Here is a 23,231-nt window from a genome sequence, read left to right as displayed (position 1 = left end):
TGATAACTAATTACTCTTTCAAACCAAGGTAACTGGGCAAGACCTCTTACACTTACCATAAAAATATGGTGAAATATACTTTAACTCACAATTTGCAGATCTTTAATCTTTAAAACATGTTCAGCAGACAGCGGTAAGTATATGTGTGTATGCATACAGCAGCAAACGTTAAATTTTTTATTCTTTGTCATTTAATTAAATATTTAAACAAAACAATCTGAAAACTTCTTTTCTTTCAAGATGTGATGTGTGCTTGGAAATTAGAGTAATCTGTTAGCGTGAAAAATATAAGTATAAAAACTACATATATATTTTCTAATAAAAGGCTGGGTCTTGGATTTTGGAAGAGGTTCTTTGCTTTTGTAAACACATGTATTGCTTCCTTTCTATCCAACTGCTTAATATATAAAAGCCAAAGTCTAGCCTTATGTTGGCATGACTAGGAGCAGAAATTCAATCTCACATTTTTATGACATTTTAAAATATTCTGAAAAATATCTTTATTTGATACTAAACTTAGGGTTTTGGGTTTTTTTTGCATACAGTTAGACCAGGAAGAAACTGAATAATGATGCACATTTAAAAAACTTCTCTGTAGTATTGGTCTGGAATTGTGACTTGCTTTTGTCTGCTGCTTTCACTACTGCAGAAATGGTGATGGGGTTATTTACGTTAATTCATTTGAGTTGTTGAAAAAATATGCCCACACTCCTCTACTTAATGGGATTCTTTCCTCGTTGCAGTGCAAACGGCTGGAGCAGGAGCTTCATCATCTGAAAGAGCAGAACCAGACTTCAGCAAACAACACGAGACATCTGACTGCTGAAAACAATCAAGAACGTGCTCTGAAGGTAAATCTCCATTTCTTCTTGCAGGCAAATTAAGATTGTAAGCCCCTGGTGCCAGCTTTCTGGGCTGCATATATCAGTTGTGTACATTTCGGCAGAAGTGAGCTATGGTGTTTGCCAACAACCCCTTCTTTAAACACAGATACAGCACCCTTCTGCTATGGTTTTATTTTATTTTGTGTATGAAAACAATAAGGAAAAAATAACATATCCTCCAAGTTATTGGGCCAATAATTAATGCTAAATTCTTGCTGGTCTGTCCTTGCAATATTGCATTTTGTAATGTGAAGAAAACTGCAACTATCTGCTTCACGGTACCTTTAAAACTAATATTTTAAAGCATGGCTGTTTGATCTGCTCCCAGCAGTGTGTGCTATATTAATAACGTTGTTGACCGATACTACTAGTGACCACATAGTTGATACTACTATTTGCAAAAGGGTAGCTGGTTGGAATTGGGAGGAGGAATAATAAGTCTTGTCAATAAGAATAAAAATGAGCAGGGAGGCGGGAGAGGGTCAGAGAAAGGACAGTAGAAAGCGACAAGTTATTGCTGCTTTGAGTAGGGAAAATTGTAATGTCAGTGGAATGGATAACTACGTAACCAGCAATGTTTACCACTACTCAGAAAAGAGACTCTGCCAGGTAAGATGTACAAGCACCATGCACACGTATTCAACCACTGTATTTAAAATTTCTTTCATGGGTAGTGGAGAAACTACAAATACAGAAGTTACTCTGTTGATACTGTGTCAGTGTTTTAAAACTGTATTTGACTTAGGCAGTAAGATCCAAACCTATCTTGTTTATAAGCAGATTTTCCTCTGCTTCCTTTTCCTTTCTTTTATATTCTGGAAACACCATTATTCATGTGACAGCTTTACTAATGCAAAGTTAGGAATAAAGGTAAATCCTTGTGTAGTTTGAAATTTCTGTTTGAAAAAAAAAAAAGAAAATAGTATAATGAGTAAATGGAGAGAGGTTGCATGCCACACAAATGCTGTATATTCCATGGGTTTATAACTGCCATCAGAATCTACGGTGAATAGCACAAACTCAGGTGTGCAATACTGAAAGCATTCCATCCTCTGATTACTACAAATAGAGATGTAAACATTCCATCCTCAGATTACTAGAAATAGAGATTGTAAACATTCAGGTCTGTTTCTGACCACAAAACCAGCATTGTTTTGAATCTGGTGTCACTAAAATTTAGTGCTTGCTGAGCATGCTGGTTATTGAACATAGTATTGTTTTTCATCAATTGTATGCTGACTTTTTTTTTTCTGTGTCATTGAAAATATTATGCATACAGTCCTTCTGTTAGAAAACAGAAATGTCTTATTGAAACTACACTTTTTACATTTAATATTGCCTGACATAATGCTTACAGAATAATTATATTTTCAGAGCAAGTAGTGACTTAATAGTTCAGAGTGTTACCAGGATTTCCTTCTAAGCCCGATATTGCTCTCCCAGCACCTAATCTTTAAAGAATTTAATTTCTGTCTGTTACAGGCATTTTTTGACTTTTCAAAGTTAGAGGTTAATTGGTAGCAGTCTTTTAGAGATGAGAGGGGAGGAAAATAGGAATTCTTTTCAATTTTTGATAAAGTTGAACTTTTTTTTTCATACTATTCCTCTGTAGAGTTTGTCTCAATTCATGTTACCATTGCCTACACTGAGGACAGGTCCATGGGAGTCCTTTTAAAATGCTGATGGGTCAGGTTGAATTCTTAACCTTGAAAAATTTAAAATTCCCCTGTGAAATATTGGCAGCAGTAGTTAGCTTTGATACACAGGGCGTGAACACTCATCCTGACCTAAGCACTCATGTAAATGAAAAGCTTATCACACCTTTTTAGTGTAGCTACAGCCTAGAAAACATGGAATGGCTGGTAGGGATGAAAGTCATGTCAGCATCTCCCTTAGAAATGGGTTTGACTGGTGCTTTGGGCTTGGCTGCTGCTGGCTGGGTGGCTCCTGCTGCCAGCAGTGGAAGAGCTCCCTGCCAGAGAAATATCCATCTGGAGCCCCCTGACAGGTAACACCATGTAGGGGCTTGACACACACCTCCCTTGTGAAAACCTCTTGTTATTAGCTTTCACCTCCTGCCTCTTGTATGCACTTAGTAGCTACTGTAAGCACTACATGCAGAGTGCATGTACAGACCCAAGAATCCCTGAATCCCTTCTGTCTCCTCTCCACTGTATATCACCCTCTGGTCTTCCAACTGCTTTTAGAGAAATAGGACAGGCCATTTGCCTCTCTGATGCAGAGTTAAATACCAACACAACTGTTTATATTTTCATCATGAGCCAGAGAACTACATTTACCCTCCTCCATGTGCAAACTGAGAACTGCATTGTGTACTATAATTCAGATGTAAACACTGTCCTGCAGAAGGATTACAGGTATCCCTTCTGTATCTGTCCAGGACAGTTTCAATTAAGAAAGTTGGGGGTTTAACATTTTTAATTTTCCTTACTTTCTTAAACTTATTTAATATTGTCGGATTTAGTTTGGTAAAATATGTATTCTGGTGATAGGTGGCAAATGAGGAATTTGATCTGCTTTAGAGTAACAGAAGTGTAAACATCAGATGTAGCACAAGGATGCTTGCAATCTTAACTGGATAAAAGAGTACTCATCAGTATCAGCTAGATTAAGGATGGCATAAAAGTTTGTGATAAAAAATGAGATCAGTACCTCCGTAGGGTCTTGAAATACTTAACAACAAAACTTAATGGGTATTTCTAAAATCATCTTACAGTAGGGAATTGCTCAGAAGGACAAAAGCATAAAACCAGTCCACAAGAAATCTATTTCCTTCCACTGATGGTGCAGAAAAACTACCAGATTTCAACCTTATTTTAGTTATATTAGCTCATAGGGTGGCTGCCACCCCTGGGGTAGCAGCCGCCCATAGAGTGCGACAAAGCAGCAGAGGGATCGATTTTAACTGTGGGAGAGGTGTAGTGGCAGCAAATAGGTCAGGTCCAGGATATAGAAATCACAAAGATGATGTAAGCACTCTTGCATACTTTTGATTTTACACTTCTAGATGTCATGTCACACCTGAGGATCATGTGACAAAATATGACATGTAAGACATGCTCTATTGTGGGAATTCTTAAAGAGCAAAGGCCACGCAGTAAGCGATTCCGATACCCTGACCTTACTGTAAAGTAAGAAGATTTTTGGCAGGCATAAGCAAGGTCAATTGTCTTGTTAGGCCTCTGTAATTTTCCACTGAAAACGTGCAGAGAATGATCTCTGCCAAGGTTGTAGTTTCCCACTGTATTTTTAGAGTCAGGTATTTAATCGCAATTATAACAAGTTATAAACATTAGCTTTGTAAATGGTAGTAACCTCTAGACTAACCAACTAGAGCTCAGTGTCCAATGCTGTTACATAAGAAACCTAAGGGTGTAAGGGTATAAAAGGAGCACTGTATCTGAATAAATTTGGGCAATCGCTTGATCACATTGATCGTCTCTGTGTTGTCCGTGACTCCTGCGTCAACACTCTATAGACCTATGCTGTGCCATTTCATCTTGTTGTGCACTGTAACATCAGCATGTCTGTTGTAAAATAGCTCTTCTTAACTAATCTGTCATATGTATTAGTAGTAAGTGATTTAAGATTTCCATTTTTTTTTCTCCATATTTAATGTATTTATTGCATAGAATATTCTTCATAGTGATGTGGGCCACTCAGTCCCACAATGCCAAACTGGTACACCTAATTTTTATAATATTCTTATTGGTCATAGGGGATTGTATTAATTGAACAGAAAGGCCAATTTCAAATCTTCCCTCCAGGCAATGCCCACAGCTGCACAGAGGTCATTCAGAGAAGCATGTGGGCCCCTATTTCCATAGTTAAAGTAAAATAATCCTCTTCTTTGTGAAACCATTTTAAAAAAATCTCTTATAATATTTCAGATTGAATTATAGCTAAATCTTTTAGGGATAATTGCTTCCTAAGGGCCTATACATCAGCACTCTTAGTACATTTTCATAAAGTAAGATCTGCAAAGTGCTCTGCAGTTCTAATGTTTCAGAGTCTATATGTAAGATTATTCATTTGTGCTTGGCCTTCATAATTAACATTTGGTCTCTGCTGATTCTGATAAATGTATTCCCACAATACATTGAAATAGCTGATTCAATTAAACATAGAAAAGTTAAGAATTGCTATTTTTACATTAAGTATTCAAATATTGTCGGGGTTCATTTTACTGTTGTTAGCTTCATAGTGTCTAGTTTTGAAATGCAGATTTTAATACATTTTCCTAAAGAAAAATAAAGATTTTTTTTGCCAGGTGTGTCCTCTTTACTCAGTTGGAAAAGTATAGGAAGTGTCTTGTGAAACAAATAATGTTAAAATTCATGGAAAATTCTTAACTGGATTTGAATGAAACAGGGAGAGATGGCTTTTTCTTCGTAGGCCTGATATATTTAATTAGGTGGCACACTCTTCATAATGCAGCTATTAATCTGCTGTAAAGACCAGAGAGACATACTAATTTTTTGCTTCCCAGCCAAACACTCCAAATAGAGAAGAGGACTTTTTCATGGTGAGACACAAATCAGGTGCCCTTTATTGACTAAATGAATTTACACCATCCAAGTATGATGTCATTAGAACTTGTAAAGGTTATTAATCTCCTTCAGAGCTGTTAAGATGTTAATCTTTGGTTATAATTGGCTTGTTTTGTTACGGTTTTCTGAATAATTAATCTTTTTAGTTGTGATTTTCTGTAGAATTATTCCTACATACTTCCATGGTTTTATGAAGAAAATCATAAATTTAGAATCAGAGGCAAGAAAGCGATCTGAAGGAGCTGTAAGAAATTCATCAACAGTAATGTCGTAAAGCAATTGTAGGTGATGTCATCTGCTTCCTGCTGACACATAAAAGTTGTGTCAAAGGCAAGGAGTCTACCATGTGTAGCAGTTTGTTAGTTGTTCCAGTGATCATACCTGTGAAAACGCCACTCTAAAAGACTTAAGTATTCCCTGATGCCTGTCCTAAATTGTATTAAGCTCTGTTTTGATTCCCAGAGTTTCCCAGAGTCTTAAAGTAGCAACCATTTGTTATTTGATAAAAGATGCTTTAAAATGTTGTACTTACTCCGGAGTTGTTGGCTGGGGGGGGTTTCAGTGTAGCAACTCAGCAATATTTATACGTTGGACAATCATGCCACAGTGTTTTTATTTCACTATCCAATAGTGACCCTAAAGCAATATGTGCCGTCATGTAATGCCTGTGCAACATTAGACACAAATTTGCCACCCTGTCAGTAAAACTTTTTATAAAACTCATGAGATCACTGTTAGTTTTTAAAGTGGAAGTTTGCTGCAATTTGAATGCTTGAATTGCTTTTAAGTACATAGTGGGGATGGAAATAAAAGACCTATTAAAGCTTGGAACATGCTCCTGAAAATCTGGATGTGGATAAGAATGCACAAACATTTTTCTTAGTTGCTACTTCCTAGACACTATCAGACAGAGTAGATACAGTTGCAATCTTAATTGCATTGAACAGAGCCTTTGCTTGTGCTGCACCCAAAAACACTTAATCACACGGTCTTAAAAGGTGTCACTAAGGTTAGACCCAAGTCTGTTCAGCTCTTATCCATGCTAGGAACATGATTAGTCACTTTATGGCTGGTGTTATTAAATAGTATCATACACCTCAGAGGATGTCAGTGTAAGCCTGTGCATTGTACCATAAATGAACAGTAAAATGAAGTCATGTGCAAATCCAGAAATCTGTCCATATTCCACTTCAATCTTAATTTTCTGTACACATTTCTGTTTAAGTTGTAGTGTCTCCAACAGACTTCTGACAGCCAGCCCAGTTATCTGTATGTATGGAGAGTGACTAACATTCACCCCCAGTCCCAGTGGAAAAAATGTGAGCACTGGTCAAGTGGTCTTTAAAGCAGTCATTTGAAGTTTGTTTGGACCCATTTATTCCTTTGAGCCAGCTATCATAACCTGGTCCTCTGGTCAGTTCAGGTCCAGGGATCCTCAGCCAGGGATTTCTCTTTCATCTGCTGTCTTACATTTAGGAGTATAAAAGTTTGCTTAAGTGTATCCTCTATAGGCAAGAAGTGTCTAATTTAGCACAGGTATTTGACCATGAGTCAAAAAGCTGAGTTCAGCAAGTTGATCTATTAGTATTACTTTCAGTGACCAATTTTGTTAATTGTTTTTGGGTTTGCTTTTTTGGTTGTTGTAGCCATCCAGACTGGTAGGCTTTATTTATTTATGCAGGTTTTGACAGAGTACTTGTTCACAAGTGATGGCTACGTTCTTAATGATGGTCTCCTCCTATCTGGTAGTCAATGTTTTAGCACTGATAGATATTTAGTATCCATTGGTCAAATATATCTTAATTTGTACAGGGTGTTGAAAGTTAAAATTATTGCTTAAATGTGCCATAAGCAAATAATGTTTTCAGCTGAAAGAAAATATAGGCAATAGTTTATGAGATGAGACTTTTGCCCTTCACTGAGAGCAAAGTTGGCCAGAGTCCCTTGAGAAACACAGGCGTCCAGAGACTGATAAATCTGATTTACAAGTAAGGAGTTGAAGAGAAATGATGTTTGGTAACATTAGTACTTGTGTGATTTTCAGTTGTCAGCTTGTGGTGTCATTAAGGGCAGTGTGTACAGCTCTTCGTTCACTAAGGCATTACTGCAAGCCAGAATTTTTCAGAATTCATTCAAGCCTTTGTTTGTTTTCAAATTGAAGGACACAAACAGACGTACCCAAGTTCTTGTCTTTGCTTCCTTGGTTGCATTAGTTATGCCACCTTCCTGTATCAGTAAGGCTGCCCTTTCACTGACAGTGCTGTCTGTCACGGCAGCCCTGTATGGACAGTGTTCTAGGCATAGTAGCTACTCAGGATTTCTGTGACTGTTCAAAAGAAAGAAGACCAAGTAGTGGTGTGTTTTACTTAATTCTGAAAGACTTCAGGTTACAGTGTTTCAAAGTAAAGTAATATGTAGATGAGAATTAACATTTATTGGCAGAACATTTGTCCTGAAAATGATCCTGAGAAGAGCTATATCTGTCTAATCAATTATGGGTGTCTAGAGAACCGTATCTCTTCAGGAATTTTAGCATGTTTCATGTTGCCTGTAAACAGCTGCACAAGAATTGCACTGAATGTGTCTTGGTAGACTGAACAAACAGAATCTTGGCTTAAACATGCTGTTCACCTTGCCTGAGAAGTGTTAAGTCTTCCTTCTCTCCTATTAACAGATGCTGAACATCTCTTAACAAAAGCAGACATATTTATTGAACTTTGATTCAGCTCTAAGCTTTAAGGAATTCATTACTCATTCACGCTTTGTGTTTGATGTCAGCTTTCATCTGCTCTGCTAAAAGTTCCTTGGAGTTCTGTTGCTTTTTATTTACAGCCTTCAAATTTCTCTTGGCACCAGATTACTCTTGACAATCTTAAACATCAACAAAGTGTTTGTGTATACTGTAAACGTCCCCTTGTTTTTGGGGATGATGTGGTCATTCAAACTTTTTGGCTGAGTCTTTTAGTTTTGATTTGCATTTTATAGATGGAAACTGTCTTCCCATGAGGTCAGTCAGTGTTACTACTTCTGACTAGCAGAAGTATTATTTTTGATGAATGCAGCAGGTTTTTCTAGTTTCAAGTTATTCTTAATCTGGATTATCATCCTCCCAGTCATCTAGGCTGCTTCCTCATCCTCACTTTTGGTATGTAAAGAATCATCTCTTTCATAGTAGTAGGCTTCTGTGACTATGAACTTCCTGTTGATAAGGCCCTCTCATGCACCCTCATGCACCTGCTTTTCCTTCTAACAGAGTAGATTCCACTGTATGGTTGATTCCTTTGATAGGCATCTGGGTGACTTCCTGGAAATTCCTTTACTGCCAGGTGATGCTGCCACTTGACCTTCCATTTTCAAGGCTGCTTTGTTTCAATTGTAAATGTTCTGCAGCGTTTTTAGGTTTTTGTCTATACTCACTCGAAGGACCTCAAAACTGGAATAGTTTATGGCCCAGGGGCAGATCTCAGATATCTGTATTCTAGAAATAGATATCTGGAAATAAACAAACGTTCTCAAGTTGTAGAAAACAGAACTAACTATGCAAAACTATACTACCTATTCTAAAATACACTGAAATTCATCAGTATCTTGTAAATTAGAATCACAGAATCTGATACGTAAGCCAAACATGCTGTAGAAACCACAGTCATGTTAGGAAAGCTACTTATATGGAAAGGTGCATTCTTATAAGAACAAAAAATTCTATTTAACTGTAATCATAAGCTTTGTTGTCACCTCCAATAGTTTATCACCCCAGTCATGGGTTCGTTTTTGCTTCCTTCTGCCCAATAACACGTCTAGATTACTACTATGAACCATTGTGAAGTCTAAGGAGGTGTCATATTGCTGCATTTCTAACAGGTATAAAAAAAAAACAACAACAAAACAAAGCAACAATTTTTACTTTCGCACTGGTATGGACCTTCATTTCAGGATTACGTGAATGAGGAACAAAGGGCATATATTAATCTAATTGTAAAACAATCATGAAACCTAATGTATCAGACTTAACTGTAAGAAAAGTAGACTCTCCTTCACTTGTCACTTTCTGATACTGTAAAACATATCTCTGAGATTAAGAGATTAATCTTTAAGAGATTCTAATCTTAAACAATTTTGTGCATAAAATAGTAACTGTTTCCTGCAGTGTTTAAAGAAGCTCTTACCCTTAATTTCTCTTAATATAGTCCCTAATCTTCACTGGCATATTTTTCAAAATATCTATAAGCATCATACGATAATAAAACAGAGGAAGTACTAAAATATTTAGCCCAGTTAATTTTTTTCCTTTCTCAGAGGTACTAAGTATTAAATGATGCTAGAGACAAGATACCAGATTTAATAAATGAAGAGGAGGAATGACATTATTATATATTGGTTTTGTTTCAGATTTCTTGTTTCTTTCTCCATATGAAATCTGTTGTTCATACATGCAGAAAGTGTGGTATATCTTAATTTTCAAACATTTTTTCAGTGTTGAACTGTACACCATTCACATTTTATGCTGCACAGGAAATGATCCTTTTTGTTTGAGCAGCATCTGTAAAGAAAATCTTGAGTCTGAGTGCACAATGACATGGCAGTTACTTGTCCTACAATAAAATGTATAAAAGGTAGTAACCTAAGCTCTTGTGCAAAAGGCAAGCTCACAGGGTCATTAAATAGCAAAGGTCTTGCTCTGACCCATCCATGACCTCCTTATCTGAAACACCTCTCAGAATTGATAGAATCTACTTTAGACCTTGGGTACAGGAAACCAGGGTTAGGATAAAGGATCAATATAAATATTTCAGAATTTTAGGTATTAACTAAAAAGGAATCTTTGGTCCTTGTATGTTTAAACTTGTACAAATTTCTGTTTAGAAATGGAGAACCCTTTCCTGACATTTTGCATGCAACTGATCAGCTGAAGTAGTAGAAAGGGGACAGATGTTAAAGACACTGAAATACTAGGTCTTAGTATGCTTGTAAGGCTGCAGGTTAGCCTTGATTCAAAAGCCTCAAGATGCTACATTTGCTCTTACTTATCTTTTTACTGTAATCTGAAAGTCTCTCCTGTTCTGTTCACCGATGAGAAACTTTGAGGTATAAAATGAGATGAACTCAAAGGAGCCCATGACCAGGAACTGCAACTTGGTGCTTAGCCATCATTTACTCAGACTTATTTTGCCTGTCCTTTTTATTTTCTATCTATTTATTTGACCTGGGGCAGAGGTGCATTTTCGTTGTTAGGACACTTTCAGATCACTGAGAGGCTTTGAAGATCCCTTTCTTGTCCCCATATATATGAGCAAAATCCTGATTTGAATTCCATGTGTGTGGCCACACAGAGATGTAAGGGAAACATGGACTTTGCTGTTCACCTGCTCAGGTTGCTAAGGGGAAGAGGTGTGCTCATTGTGTGCAGCATGTCTGTATTTCTGCTCTAGCAGTATACAGGTCATTAGGAGAATGCTTGAAGAGCAGAAGGAACAAATGGACTTGTATTTATTTTGATATATTTATTTTTCTTCTATGAAAGTGGATTTATGAAGTAAAATATTCCCCACCTGTCTTCCAGTAGATCTTCCTAGCTTTTCTTATGAGACTATGAAGTGGCTTTTCCCCACAAGTAAGCTTTAGAGAAGTCATATGTTAAGGGGTCATGTAGTAAATTTGAGATTCACTAATTCTGAGTTTTTAGACTTTAACCATAAAAAAAACGGTGTGGTCACACTATTCAGAAAGTATATTATCTTTACTGATTAACACAAGCATATGTAGAATTTGGCGTATAAAATTCATTAGCATTGTCTTTTATTATTTGAAGACTTTAAAGGTATAAAGTAAGCTTCACATCAGCAGAATTATCTCAATGTATTAGGATTTCAACTGTACATATATTAGGTTTATCTTCATATTTAGAAACACTGCATGCATAGCTTTCAAAAGCTGAATCAAAATTGCTTATTACACTTGCACAAAAAATAATCATTCACTAAAAACACTCAAAGAAGGTCTGATTTCTGTCGTGAAATATGCTTGCAATTAAAAATTCAGTATCTTATGCCTCCAGAATTTGGTCAGCTGTGCTGTTACTTCCAAAATTCAGCCTGCCTTAGTTTTAAGGTAAATATATGCTACGAAGAAAAAGCAATAAAAAGGTGAAATTAGAAAAGAGTTGTCTTTAAACTTTGGATAGGAAGCTGAAGTAATAAATACTATTTTATAACAGTAAATAAGTGTATATCACATTGCCTGAATGTGTTATTAATGTGTATTGGTGATCATGTGAAGCTGCTAAGCAGCCAACTTTGCAATTTAAAATTAAACTCAAATACCCAAATGTCATTTTGTAGTTCAATTCAATATATAAAGAAACCTTTTGGGACTTTGTTTTCTGATTTGTGTTTGTTAATAGTGGATTTTCCATCTCCAGAACTGATTTTCCACTAAAGAGCAGATGTCGTCTTTCACAGTTTTACTAGGCATATTCAGCTTTCACACAGTTTCATAAATTTGTTGTTTCCTTCTGGATCACAGTCAAGATGATTATTTCAATGCTTGTTTCTTTCCTAAAGAAATACCTGCTGTGCTGGAGGGGTTGTTAAGATGGTGGTGGTGTGACTTGCACACAGAGTTCCTTCTTTACAAGTACACTTGGCCACACATTTTGAAAATTTGAGAGAACTTATTTCTAAGAATGCAATTCCATTTAAAGTTGTGTTGTTTTGTTTTGTTGCTGTTGGTTGGTTGTTATTGTTGTGGGGGTTTTGGTTTGGTGGGGTTTTTTTTAGACCTGTTTCTGTGCACATATGTAGCATTGACTGCTGGAGAGCAGTCCTGACAACATTACTAGTTATAGGATTGAAATTCTGAGAAGAAATGAAACCTTTCTTACTTTGATCTTGAAGCTTTTGGGTTGCACATGCACTTAAATTCTAATGGGACTAGGTCGCACATCTGTGAGGCCTTAGGCTGTTAAACACACATTTTGACTGTTTTGACACTATTCCGAAATCAGAGAGAATTCTGATCAAATTTGTTTTCACAAATACCTTATAGATATCTTACATAATACAATGAGAAGTACATTGATGGTTTACTGGCTCTTTCGGAAGAGCTTAGGCTGGAAGGCATTTTAACAGGAAAAAGCCTTCGATGTCCACATTAAAAGAATCTATCAGTGAAAACGTACCCGTTCAAAAACCTCTCCACCCAAAATCTCAGAACACCTCTACTTTAACCATGCTTCTTACTGAGTTCTCGGGGGGGGGGGGGGGGGGGGGGGGGAATTAGAAAATACCTCATTGCTCTGATACTTTTGAATCTTCATCCCATCTTCTGAAAGGATGAAACTATTTAGTACTAGTTTCTAGTTTAAAAATTGCACTGTTTTCTCCACTGTTAGTAACTGGGTAAATGGTTTGAATACACTGCTCAGTGTCAACTAGCTGCATTTTGAAGAGATACAGATTTCAAACTTTTTCCTTGCACATAGCTACAGGAGTGACATAGTATATCAAAGGTGAACATTATTTTTTCTTATTGTGTTAGACATTTAAGCATTTAAGACTATCACATAAAATGAATTGTTTTAAGTTCATTATCTGCCCCTATTTCTTCTAGTTGAGCAGTAATTGTCTTAGATGTTGGAGGAGAGACTGGGAAAAAAGTGACTGAAACCTTGGAAATGCTGCTGATAGCTTCTTCTGTTTGGAATTGCTATACAACAGTAGCAACAAAAGAACTCATTTTCCAAACTAGATAAAATAAAATCTGTTTATCTGGCCTATTAAATCTGTGTGCCAAGTTTCAAGCAGATGCAGTTTTAAGCTCTGTAGATGCTAAATCCTGAAACATTTGGTCTATAAACAAAATGCTGACATCAAATATAGTGTTGCTGCTAGACATAGTAATGGTATGCGTATGCTGCATTCACACAAAATAGGGAGATGATTGCTTTTTTGTATGTTGCTTAGGGGTTTTTTTTTCTTATGTTAGAGTATTAAAACAGATATTAAATTTTATCATTAATGCAGTGCGTGGTCTCTCTTCAAATCCCCTTAATTACAGATTGACTCCAAGGATTACACAGCATGGAATTTAATTTTAACTGAAACAAAAAGAAAAGCTGCTTAAAAATTATTCTTGCTGAGTGACTTGTTGGACCACAAAACAATTTTTAACATCTTTTCTCAAGTGTTGCCAAATTTAAAATATTAGAACAGAACTAAGTGCACCTTGAAACTCCAATTGTATCATGTCTACTTCCCAAATAAAATGTTTTATTAACTTTGTCCTCACAAAGGAATGTCTGCTTCTTGTATTTTTGTTTTTCCAGTTATTCTTTTGGAGAAAAAGACCCTCAGTCTTGCTGAGATGTATTTATGTTTGAAGAAAGTGACATCAGATTTCATATTTCTTTCTTTGGTAATTTGAGAAAAATTACCAAGCAGAGTTGACGTTGTAGCAGCAACAGCATATTTCACACCCTCGTGTTGTTTCCCTTCTGACCCCTATCTTTAGGACTTAAGAGCTCCACTCTGAAAACTTTATTCCAGCCTGAAACTTAGAATAGCAGGTCTGAGTCCAGAAACAACATTTTCACAAACTGGGGCCTAATCCAGTAAGCCTCACACAGGAAGCTACTTCTTATTCATACTTCTTATTCATCCGAGTAAAACTTTATGGATCAGTTTATAGTCTGTTTCTTAGGGGGTGTGGGGGGGTCCCATTTCTTAAAATATAAAATCAATTTCCCAATTCATTTTATTAAGTAAAACTAAATTTTCGGAGTTAAAGCTTTATTAGTATTTTTTTACAGTTTAACTGTGTATCTCCTGCCAGTTCTTTAAGACACACAGGGGGAAGAGGGGGAGGAAAGTTGCCCTTCACAGCTGCAGCAAATAATAAATGCCCAAAGCTGAGTGTCTGTAACTCCTGTTGAAGTTAGGTGCAGCTGAAAGTGCCCCTTATGTCTCAAAATGTGGATACAAGTTTCTTGCTTCGAAAATCAGCTCCTTTTGTGGCTGAGTAATAACTTCGAATACAAAAGGCTGGAGGAATGAGAAATTAGCTTTTGGCCAGGAGGTCACTGTAGTGCTGAGGGATAAATCTATCATTGCTGCTTAATGGTAGTTAGTGGTTGATAAAGTTAATCTAACTCTGTTAGCTTAAAACATACTTTCTGAGACTTCTTAGATCTGCAGGTAAATAATGCCATTATTGCTGCATATTTGTATGGAGTGAAATTTTTGCATTTAAAAAGGATTATTTCAACAAGCATTTCTCCCCTCTTTTTTTAAGCTGTCTCTGAATTGTTGCTATTAGAATGTTCAATGGTTTTCTCTGTTAGTGTACTAGTGCACTTTTTTTAATTGATCAGATAAAACTTATTGCTCTATATAAACAGCCAAGCATAAACTCCTCCTATTTTAAAACTATTTCTAATGCAAATCAATGAACAAGCTAATTTATGCATAGTATTGTTCAGATTAATTTGTCCACTATAGTCTCAACTGTATATGATTTTCAAGTTGTGTGCTTAATGCAGAGGCCAGGAATAATAACAAATGAGGCAAAATAGTGACTACGGTTGCTCCTTACAGATTTCTTGCTGTCTTCAGATACATAGGTTAATAAGAGTGCTTGTATGTTACTTAAGTATGTGGTAGGTAATGCACAGCACCCTCAGTGACACTGGCTGATGGTAGGAGTTTGATGCTTTATATTCATTGCAGTTGTGTTCTCTTGGCTGCATTCAGTAAAGCTTTAAATGTATTACTGGTTAGATTTCTAAAAGTATAAAAAAAATAGGTCATCATTTTTGTCAAAACCAAGATAAATGGCTTAAAGAAAATTATGATGACTGATTTTTAATGTAAAGTTTGATTTTGCAAGTCACCTCTTGAGACCTGTTTTGTCAGATTATGAACTATTTTGAATGGCCACTGAAGTTAATAGGGGATGAGGAGGCTCGAGGCTGTTCAGATGGATCCTTTGATAAATAATACTGTCTACCACACCAGACAAAATCTGGAAAAAAGAAAAATCCTGCTTGTGTCTTAACATAAATAAATGTGTGCATGAGCACTGTCTTCTGAATAAAAGATAGATTTGTGTTTGTGTTTGTTTATGTTGGAGTACAGGACACACTGTAAGTCTGGTGTCTGGTTTTTGAAACCGAGGTGTGTAAGTGTCTCCGTCAAAAAGAAAAATCTTTCTGGAATCTAAAGGCTGAGACTGACAGGAAAAAAATCATCCTTTACAATAAGTAAGACTTGATTTTGACATATGGTACCTTTTCAGCAGTGTTGTATGTTTGCAATACATCTGCTGTTGGTATAGGTGTGAAGGTCGTGCTGCTTTGAATATAAAATTTCATGATCTTTTGCTGGATTTTGAACCAGTTTTGTATTTTGGGGAGAAGAGTATTGCTGGGGGTGTTAGTTTCAGTTCTGGTGTAACCATATCTGTTCAGTTTACTACTTTTTCAAAACAAACTCAACTTTATTTCATTTTTGTTAATATGTTAATTTCTCACACACACACACACATCACCCGCAAAAGTGAAAAGTGACTATATAATTTCTGGGGATTTATTCTGATTTTGCTTTCCCTGCTTTTTTCTCTAGCTAGTCTGTACTTCATGGCTGTTAAACAGGATGTGCTCTTTCCTGGAACAGCTAATTTACAAGTGTGTACTTTTTCAGTTTTGTACGTACTCTTGCACAATAATCAAAACCCCAAGGTTTACTCTTTTGGTTTGGGGGACATGTGGCTTTTCTTCTTTTTTTTTCAGTGTTTTGGGTTTTTTGGTTTTGTTTGGGGTTTGGTTTTAGGTTTTTTTTGGGGGGGGTGGGAGAGTTGTTTTTTATGTGTTTTTTGGGGTTTTTTTTAACTTATCCTCTTATCCACTGGATTAAATCTCTTGTTTAGTTATTGCAAAATCCCCTCGCTGTCTTTTTAGTTGAACCTGAATCATGAAAACAGGGTGTCTGCATTACATTTGAGGAAGGAAACGTTCAACTAGAAACATGGTGCTCTCAGGTAAACCAGGGGAAACTGAAAATAAAATCATTAGAAATATAAATGACTTTTTATTTTATGTGCCTGATTTGGAGTTGGCTACATCTAAAAAGGAATGAAAAAATGATCTCTTTGCTTGAGATTTGCCAAACAATGCTATAAGCTCCAAGTTATTTTGAGGTGGTGAAAGGTGAAACATTTGACATGTTCTTTTTGGGCAATGCTTTAAAAAAGGAGAGGGCGGGAAAGAGGCGTTGCCACATCAGAGTTAAGGGTGTTTGTGGTTGTCCATGACAGCAGCGTCAGTTTTAAAACACCTGTGTTTACTTTCCAGCTTTTCTCAATCGGCCTGAAAGTGGCCTAAGAATGGCACAGGCAGACTTGCAGTATGGCTGTGTTGCCTTTGCAACACACACACAAAAAAAAAAAAAAGAAAAAAAAAAAAGAGCTAAATCTCTTGTTATGAAGCTAATCATTAACAGCACTTCTGTGCCTAGCTGAAAACATTTTGAACTTTTCTAAATTTCATAGTCTATCAAATAGCACATGTATTTTTCTTCCTAACCGATTGAGCTAAATTTTTAGCTTTGCTATTTCATTTTCGAAGAAAAATCAATTTGGTGTTGGGTTTGGGAATTTTTAGTGGTAAATAATAATAAGAAAAAGTGGCATTTTTGTCGTGGGATGATATTTCATTCCAGTATTTGGAACGAAGTGCACCAATGCTACAGTTCAAAAGTAAGACAAAACAAATTAAAAAAAAAAAAAAGACAACTGGGCACAGCCCTCCCTCTGCCACCCTCCCAGGGGAAAAAAAAAAAAAGAAACTCATAACTCTTTTCTGTGTAGAGTTTTGCTCCATAAAACCCTAGTATTTGATATGTACTTTCTGTAACATGATAGCTTGTGTTTTATCATGTATATATCTTGTCCTGCAGTGAGTTTTAGAGTTAAATTAGGTGTAAAACAGACATCTCTTGAAAAATGAGTAATGGAGATAGATAGAATGGGGTTTTTTGTTGGTTGGTTTGTTGTTTTTTTTTAAAGACAGGCTGAAAGATCACATTTTTTCAGTGCTTGGTTAGAAATTTTAAGGTAATTTGTGGGCCAGTGTTTTAAGATAGTCATCTGATTTTGTTACTACCGCTGCAAATTTATTTATTATTAGCTTTAGAATTTGTGAACATCCTACAAACTTTTTAGCTTTTTAAGAAAACCTCAGCTGCTTTTTCTAGTATTTTTTAATTGATGTAACATCTCTTCCACCTTCTACTCCAGATAATATGGCTGACATTCCTGTTTATAAAATTATGTCTGCTTCATAATTATGTTTGTTTTTTCTTTATGGATCACTCAGTATAGATCAGGTTTTGTTCTCTGGAAGGAGGAGAACAAGCAAAAGAAAATATAGCACTGATACAGGAGCACAGATGATTTTTCCCTTAGACTGATTTGCTTTTAGAACTATGAATTTAATAGGCAGATTTATGGTCATTTTATGGGAATGAATTACATGAAACCCCTTAACCAAGATACGTAGTCTAACTGGAGCACAATTATTTTAATACTAATGGGCTAACATAATAACAGAGCAAACTGGGACATGCCAATCTCCTCCATATTGGGCACCTCTTAAGAAACTGAGAAAGTGTACCAGAATAATCTGCCTTTGTGATACACAGCAGAGCAGCCCCTTTTTCACAATATTCCCGAGGGGTAGGAAAAACAGCACGGGTGCATGCTGTGATGAAGCTGCCTTCTGCAGAACACAGTGCACTCTCAATCTACTGTAAAGGAAAGGTGCTTAGAAAATATAGGGGGTTTTAACATTCCCCGTTTTCAGTGATTCAGCTAGAAAACCTGGAGGTTATTCATCAGATCATCTCTGAACACAGAGAAGAGCTTGTAAACTAGATCCTCACCTGAGTATCAATGCAGTAGTGTCACTGAAATCCACATTGAAGTTACTCTTTCCTATCAGCAAAGGACGTAACCCAGTACCTCAGCTAAGAAATGGAGGGCACAAGAGATCTAAAGAGTTTGCAGAATTTATTTTACAGGGGCCTGTAAAGGTGATTAAATAATACATATAAAAGACAGTGAAGTTGTTACATGTATTAAATTACTAGTTGTAGATGTGTTTTAAGAGTGAGCTGGATAATGTCAATATATGAAAGGTGAAGAAAAAGCTTTGTGAATGTAACTTTCTGAAGGCAACACTGAGCTTGTGGTAAGAAAGAGGTAAACCAGTAGCTAATACTTAAAATATGTCTAAGTGATTTGGATGCCTACCTCTCAAGAGTTTTAATCATTTTTAGGTATGTAAACCACTGAAAGTTTTTTTGAATCCCGCTAAGTGCCTGCCTTAAGCTGCTTCAGCACCTCCAAAAATCTGATCATATGTTCACTTTTTGACCTCTATTGAAGTTACTCCCTGCTCCCTGTAAAATCTGATGGTTAAATAAGAGCAAAATTAAAGATGGCAGTTTCCTTAGAGTTAAAACTTGTGACCTTAAAAGTGGAATTGCCTCTGTGAAATATGTTTATTCAGTTTGTGCTTGTGACCATCTAGTAAGTCAATCTAGCTGTCCGCTTGGGGGGTTTTAGTATTAAAATATCTGTGAAATACCAGTGAGTCTTTACAAATTCTTTACAGATATAAGGCACAATCAGGCAACTATCAAAGAAAAAGTATAATTATTTGAGCTGTAGACTAGTAGTCCTGTTAGAGATGTGTATACAAATGGGTACAGTTTTTCATGTGGTTTCTTAGAAAAGTCGTGGTTTGGCTGTTTCTGGTCTAGGCTGTGTAGCAGTATTAGAGTGGTACTGAACCCAACATGATACCTAGTATCTCATCTGAGAATAGTTTCACACACAGACTCTCAAGAAAAACTCGTGAGGCCATTTGTAGTGAGTCTGCAAAGCAGCTTTTGGGGATCTCTCCTAAATTTACCAGATTTTGCACTTTTTCTGTTCCTGTAGTAGAATCACATTAATATTGAAGGAATTTTTCTCTGAAAATACAAGCAAAAGAAGGCAAATACAGACATTACAGTCTCTTGCTAAGATTTAAATATAATGTATTTTCTTCTCTTCAGATTAGTCAAAGACTGTGTGCTGGCAAGACTGCTTGTACCCTCTTGCTTTTAGTCGCTTTACTCCTTTCTGATCCAGGGATAAGGAAACATCTTAAAGGTAGGATAAATTTTTGTGAGCCTCAGCACCACCTCTGTGTTTCTAGGGGATATTGCATCCTCAGAAGAGTGTACATGTCAGGCAGTAGTGCACCTAGTTCTCTACAGACCACATGGTGTTGTCTCACCTGGTCTTATTTAAGGAGGGAAGCCAAACAGTTTATTTGGCTTGTTTCTAAACTATGTCAATATCTGAGACTGCAAAACAATTCTTATTTGTAAACATCATGCAGTGCAGTGGATTTGGTTTGTCCATTCAGTATTTGATTTGGGAAAGTTTCATTCTTGACCACATGATATCAGTATTGTCAAGATGATGGGCCAAAAACAGTCAGTAGAGTGAGCTGGAGGTGTTGTACTAGAAAGTTATAACAGATATAGGTGGAATCCTTTCACTTCATGAGGACTTTGGAAGGAATATGAGATTGTTATTATGAGAAAAGGCGGTAGGAAGAAAGTAAGTAAGAGAGGGTGAAGATCAGTATCAAACTATTATACCACATTAGAAGGAATATGAGGTTATTATGAGGAAAGGTGGTAGGAAGAAAGTAAGAGAGGGTGAAGATCAGTATCAAACTATTATGATACTACTTCATTAGTATTATTGATACAGATCTTACTTGATTTTCATACTGTTTCTTAAAGAGTTCCTTTTACAGAAGGAATTACCAACATTTTAATGTCAATATAAACTTTTTGCTTCTTTTCCTTTTTTTTTGTTTTATATATCAAAATACTGTGTATAAGAGCAGAACTACAAATTTAAAATCTATCAAGAGTAGTACAGCCGTGGTGAAGAGCTTCAATCAATTCTCCCTTTTGCTCTTTTTATGCTACATTTAAAGTGATGACATTAAGCCTTGAAGGGGTTTTAACTTATCAAATTAAAGTCTATGCCTTTCATTAGTTTTTAATAGCATGAACACTAACTGATCTCTGGCAGTTTTGGGGGGAATAATGAAGATTAAAAGAGATGGTGCTTGAATTAAGTTGTTGATGAAAAGATACTGGCACAAAAAACACCTCTCATAGTTTTAAACTTATTCACCTTTGTGGTCAAAGATTCCTTCAGTGGCATTTATGAATTGGAAAAAAAAAGAATTATTTTATTTTATTTTTAACAATGCCACTGAGTCTTATTTTCAGATAGAATCATTTCACTTATTTCTGTTTAGAAGAATAATCTTTTCCATATATCAATATTAAAACTTTTTTACATACATGTTGTTTATAAAGTGCTTCAAAGCAGAAAGATTTAAAAAATCCTAAAAAAAAACACACACAAAAAAAGCACCACAGAAATTTGACACATAAAAGAAAATGAAAATATTTTTGTATTTTGTTCTGGTCCTTCCACCTTTTGACCTACCACTAAAAAGTACATCAAGCTTTGCTCTCTTACATGTTTCCATACAAGTTATTACTTCTCTGTTATAGAATCATAGAATTATAATATCTCACATCTTTCTTCTATTTCCCATTCTCAAAAATGTTTTCTTTTGTCTTCCTCATTGTTTTCCTAACTTATCCTTCCTTTTTTTCAGCCTGGATGTTTGTTTCTTTCTCATCTGTCTCAGCCACTCAGTGGGCCAACAAGAGCCTGAATACCCCCAAGACCTTTGTCCTGTGTTAAGAGCTGTACCTAAGATACTGGTATTTTCGCGTATGTTGGCTTTAGTTGTTCTGTGAAGCAGAAAGATTACTTCAGGTCTCCACTAATCAAATGGAAAATGGATGACATGAGCAAGATGTGAAAAGCTCATTGGTAGCCCCTGGAGAAGTATTGCATTCAAAGTTGACAAATTGCAGGGGATTTAAGGAGTGCATGATAGGGCAAGCAAATGATCTTGCTTTCAGCGAAGTTATTCATCAGAACATTTGCCCTGTCAGGAAGGCAGGTTATTTAGACAATAATTATGAGTATTGTATATGTGCACAGTTGTACAGTGTTATGTGCTATACACGCAAAAAGCTAAATAGCCGGTTAATCAAGAGTTAATTTCAGTTCCAGCATTTCTGAAGTGAGCATCTTCATTTACTCCCCTTTCCCCTGAAACAGTATGTTAACATTTTTCATTACAGGATCATGTGTGCTTTATTTCACGGCATTCCTGCTCCACACAGTATCCAGAGAACAGCCAATCAATATATTTTTTATCTTCTTTGTTCATTATGTGTGCCAATCCCTTGTTTACTGGATACTGTTCAAACCTTTCTCTGAAAACAGAATTTTGAGTAACCAACATAGGGATTTTCTATAGTATTCAATGTTATAAGAACAACAGGTTTAATAAACAATGATTTTGTGTATTCTTGCAGGAGTGTTTTCTTTATGCTTGTCGTGGTTTAAGCCCAGGCCGTAAATCAGATGGGGAAATCATGGGGAAAACAAGGCATGAAGAAAATAGAGTCAAAAGTACCCATAAAATTTTGCTGCCTATTTGAGACATACAAGGCGCTACATTTTAGAATATCTGTCATTCATTAGATCCTAGCATTTACAGCCAAGACCAGAAGATAGTTTATGTAATTTAATTGCTCTTTGAAATATTGCAGTCATTGACTTCATCAGTTGTCCCTGTATTGAGCCCAAAAATTTGCTTAAATGTGCTTTCTAGAAGGGTATCTAGGACCGATGTAAAAATTTCAAGAGGTGGAGTTCCCTTTCATATTTTCATTTCCCTTTCATATTTTGTTCTAGTGATTCAAGTTACCCTTACTAAACTAGATTAAAAATTCTTTCACATCCTGTATTTTCTGTCCATTTATTGAAGGACAATAAGAATCAGCAGCAAAACAAAACTATTCCATTCCTGGTGCTTGATTTACCTTGTTCGGAATTAGTGTGTGTATCTCTGTAGACCTTTTCTGAGTAAGCATATCCTCAGGGGGTTTTATAATCTGAACAGAATAAGTTCTTTGACTAAATGCCTTTTTCTCTAGTGCTTCCATTACCAGTATGGCTCTTTTCTGCATCTTCTCTAGGTTTTTAACATCCTTCTGTTTCAGAATGTGGACAGCAATGCATATGCATTTTTATACTTTTGTTTCTCAGTGTCATATGTAAAGTAATCGCTTTGTGGAGATACTATTTTACTGTGCATACACCAAAAAATTACATTTTCACAGTTCTTCCACAGCATTATACTATTACCTTGTACTGAAGTCCCAAGTCAGTACTGTTCAGAATATAGTTGCTCTTCCTGTAAGTGTAGCCTGTGTTCGCTGTTCTTAGGCAGAGTTTTGCATTTGGTCTTGTTAAAATACACTCAGTTTGAATACACATAGCTGTCAAGTGGCCCAGAACATTGCTTCATTGTTGTTACTTACTTATTTTGTGTTCATGAGCATTACTAGCCATGCCTACCTGGTTTCAAGTGATTGAAGGAACCATTTAGTAAGAATATGCCTAGTACTGATACTTGTGCAATTTTACTAGTATTCTAGTATTACTCAGTAACAATTGTCTCTTGGAACATGGGGTTTTGGTGAGTTTTTTAACTGTTAGCCCATTCTGAATCCACTTCAGGTTTTTTGGTGTGTAGTGATAGTTTTTTTATCAGATTGTT

The 23,231-nt window shown here is 36.1% G+C and overlaps 1 protein-coding gene across 1 annotated transcript in view; it reads left to right on the top strand.

Moving 5' to 3' along the window:
• MIPOL1 (mirror-image polydactyly 1) overlaps nucleotides 1-23,231 on the top strand; it is a 158,611-nt gene that overhangs the window by 67,064 nt on the left and 68,316 nt on the right. Inside the window, exon 11 of the mRNA XM_013129022.3 lies at nucleotides 744-851. Coding sequence (XP_012984476.2) covers nucleotides 744-851 — 108 coding nt within the window. The remainder of the gene's footprint in view (nucleotides 1-743; nucleotides 852-23,231) is intronic.

This window comes from Melopsittacus undulatus, chromosome 4, assembly GCF_012275295.1.
Source record: "Melopsittacus undulatus isolate bMelUnd1 chromosome 4, bMelUnd1.mat.Z, whole genome shotgun sequence".
Classification (NCBI taxonomy): domain Eukaryota; kingdom Metazoa; phylum Chordata; class Aves; order Psittaciformes; family Psittaculidae; genus Melopsittacus; species Melopsittacus undulatus.
Note: the sequence above shows the minus strand (reverse complement) of the source record. Positions and strands in the feature narration are given on the sequence as shown.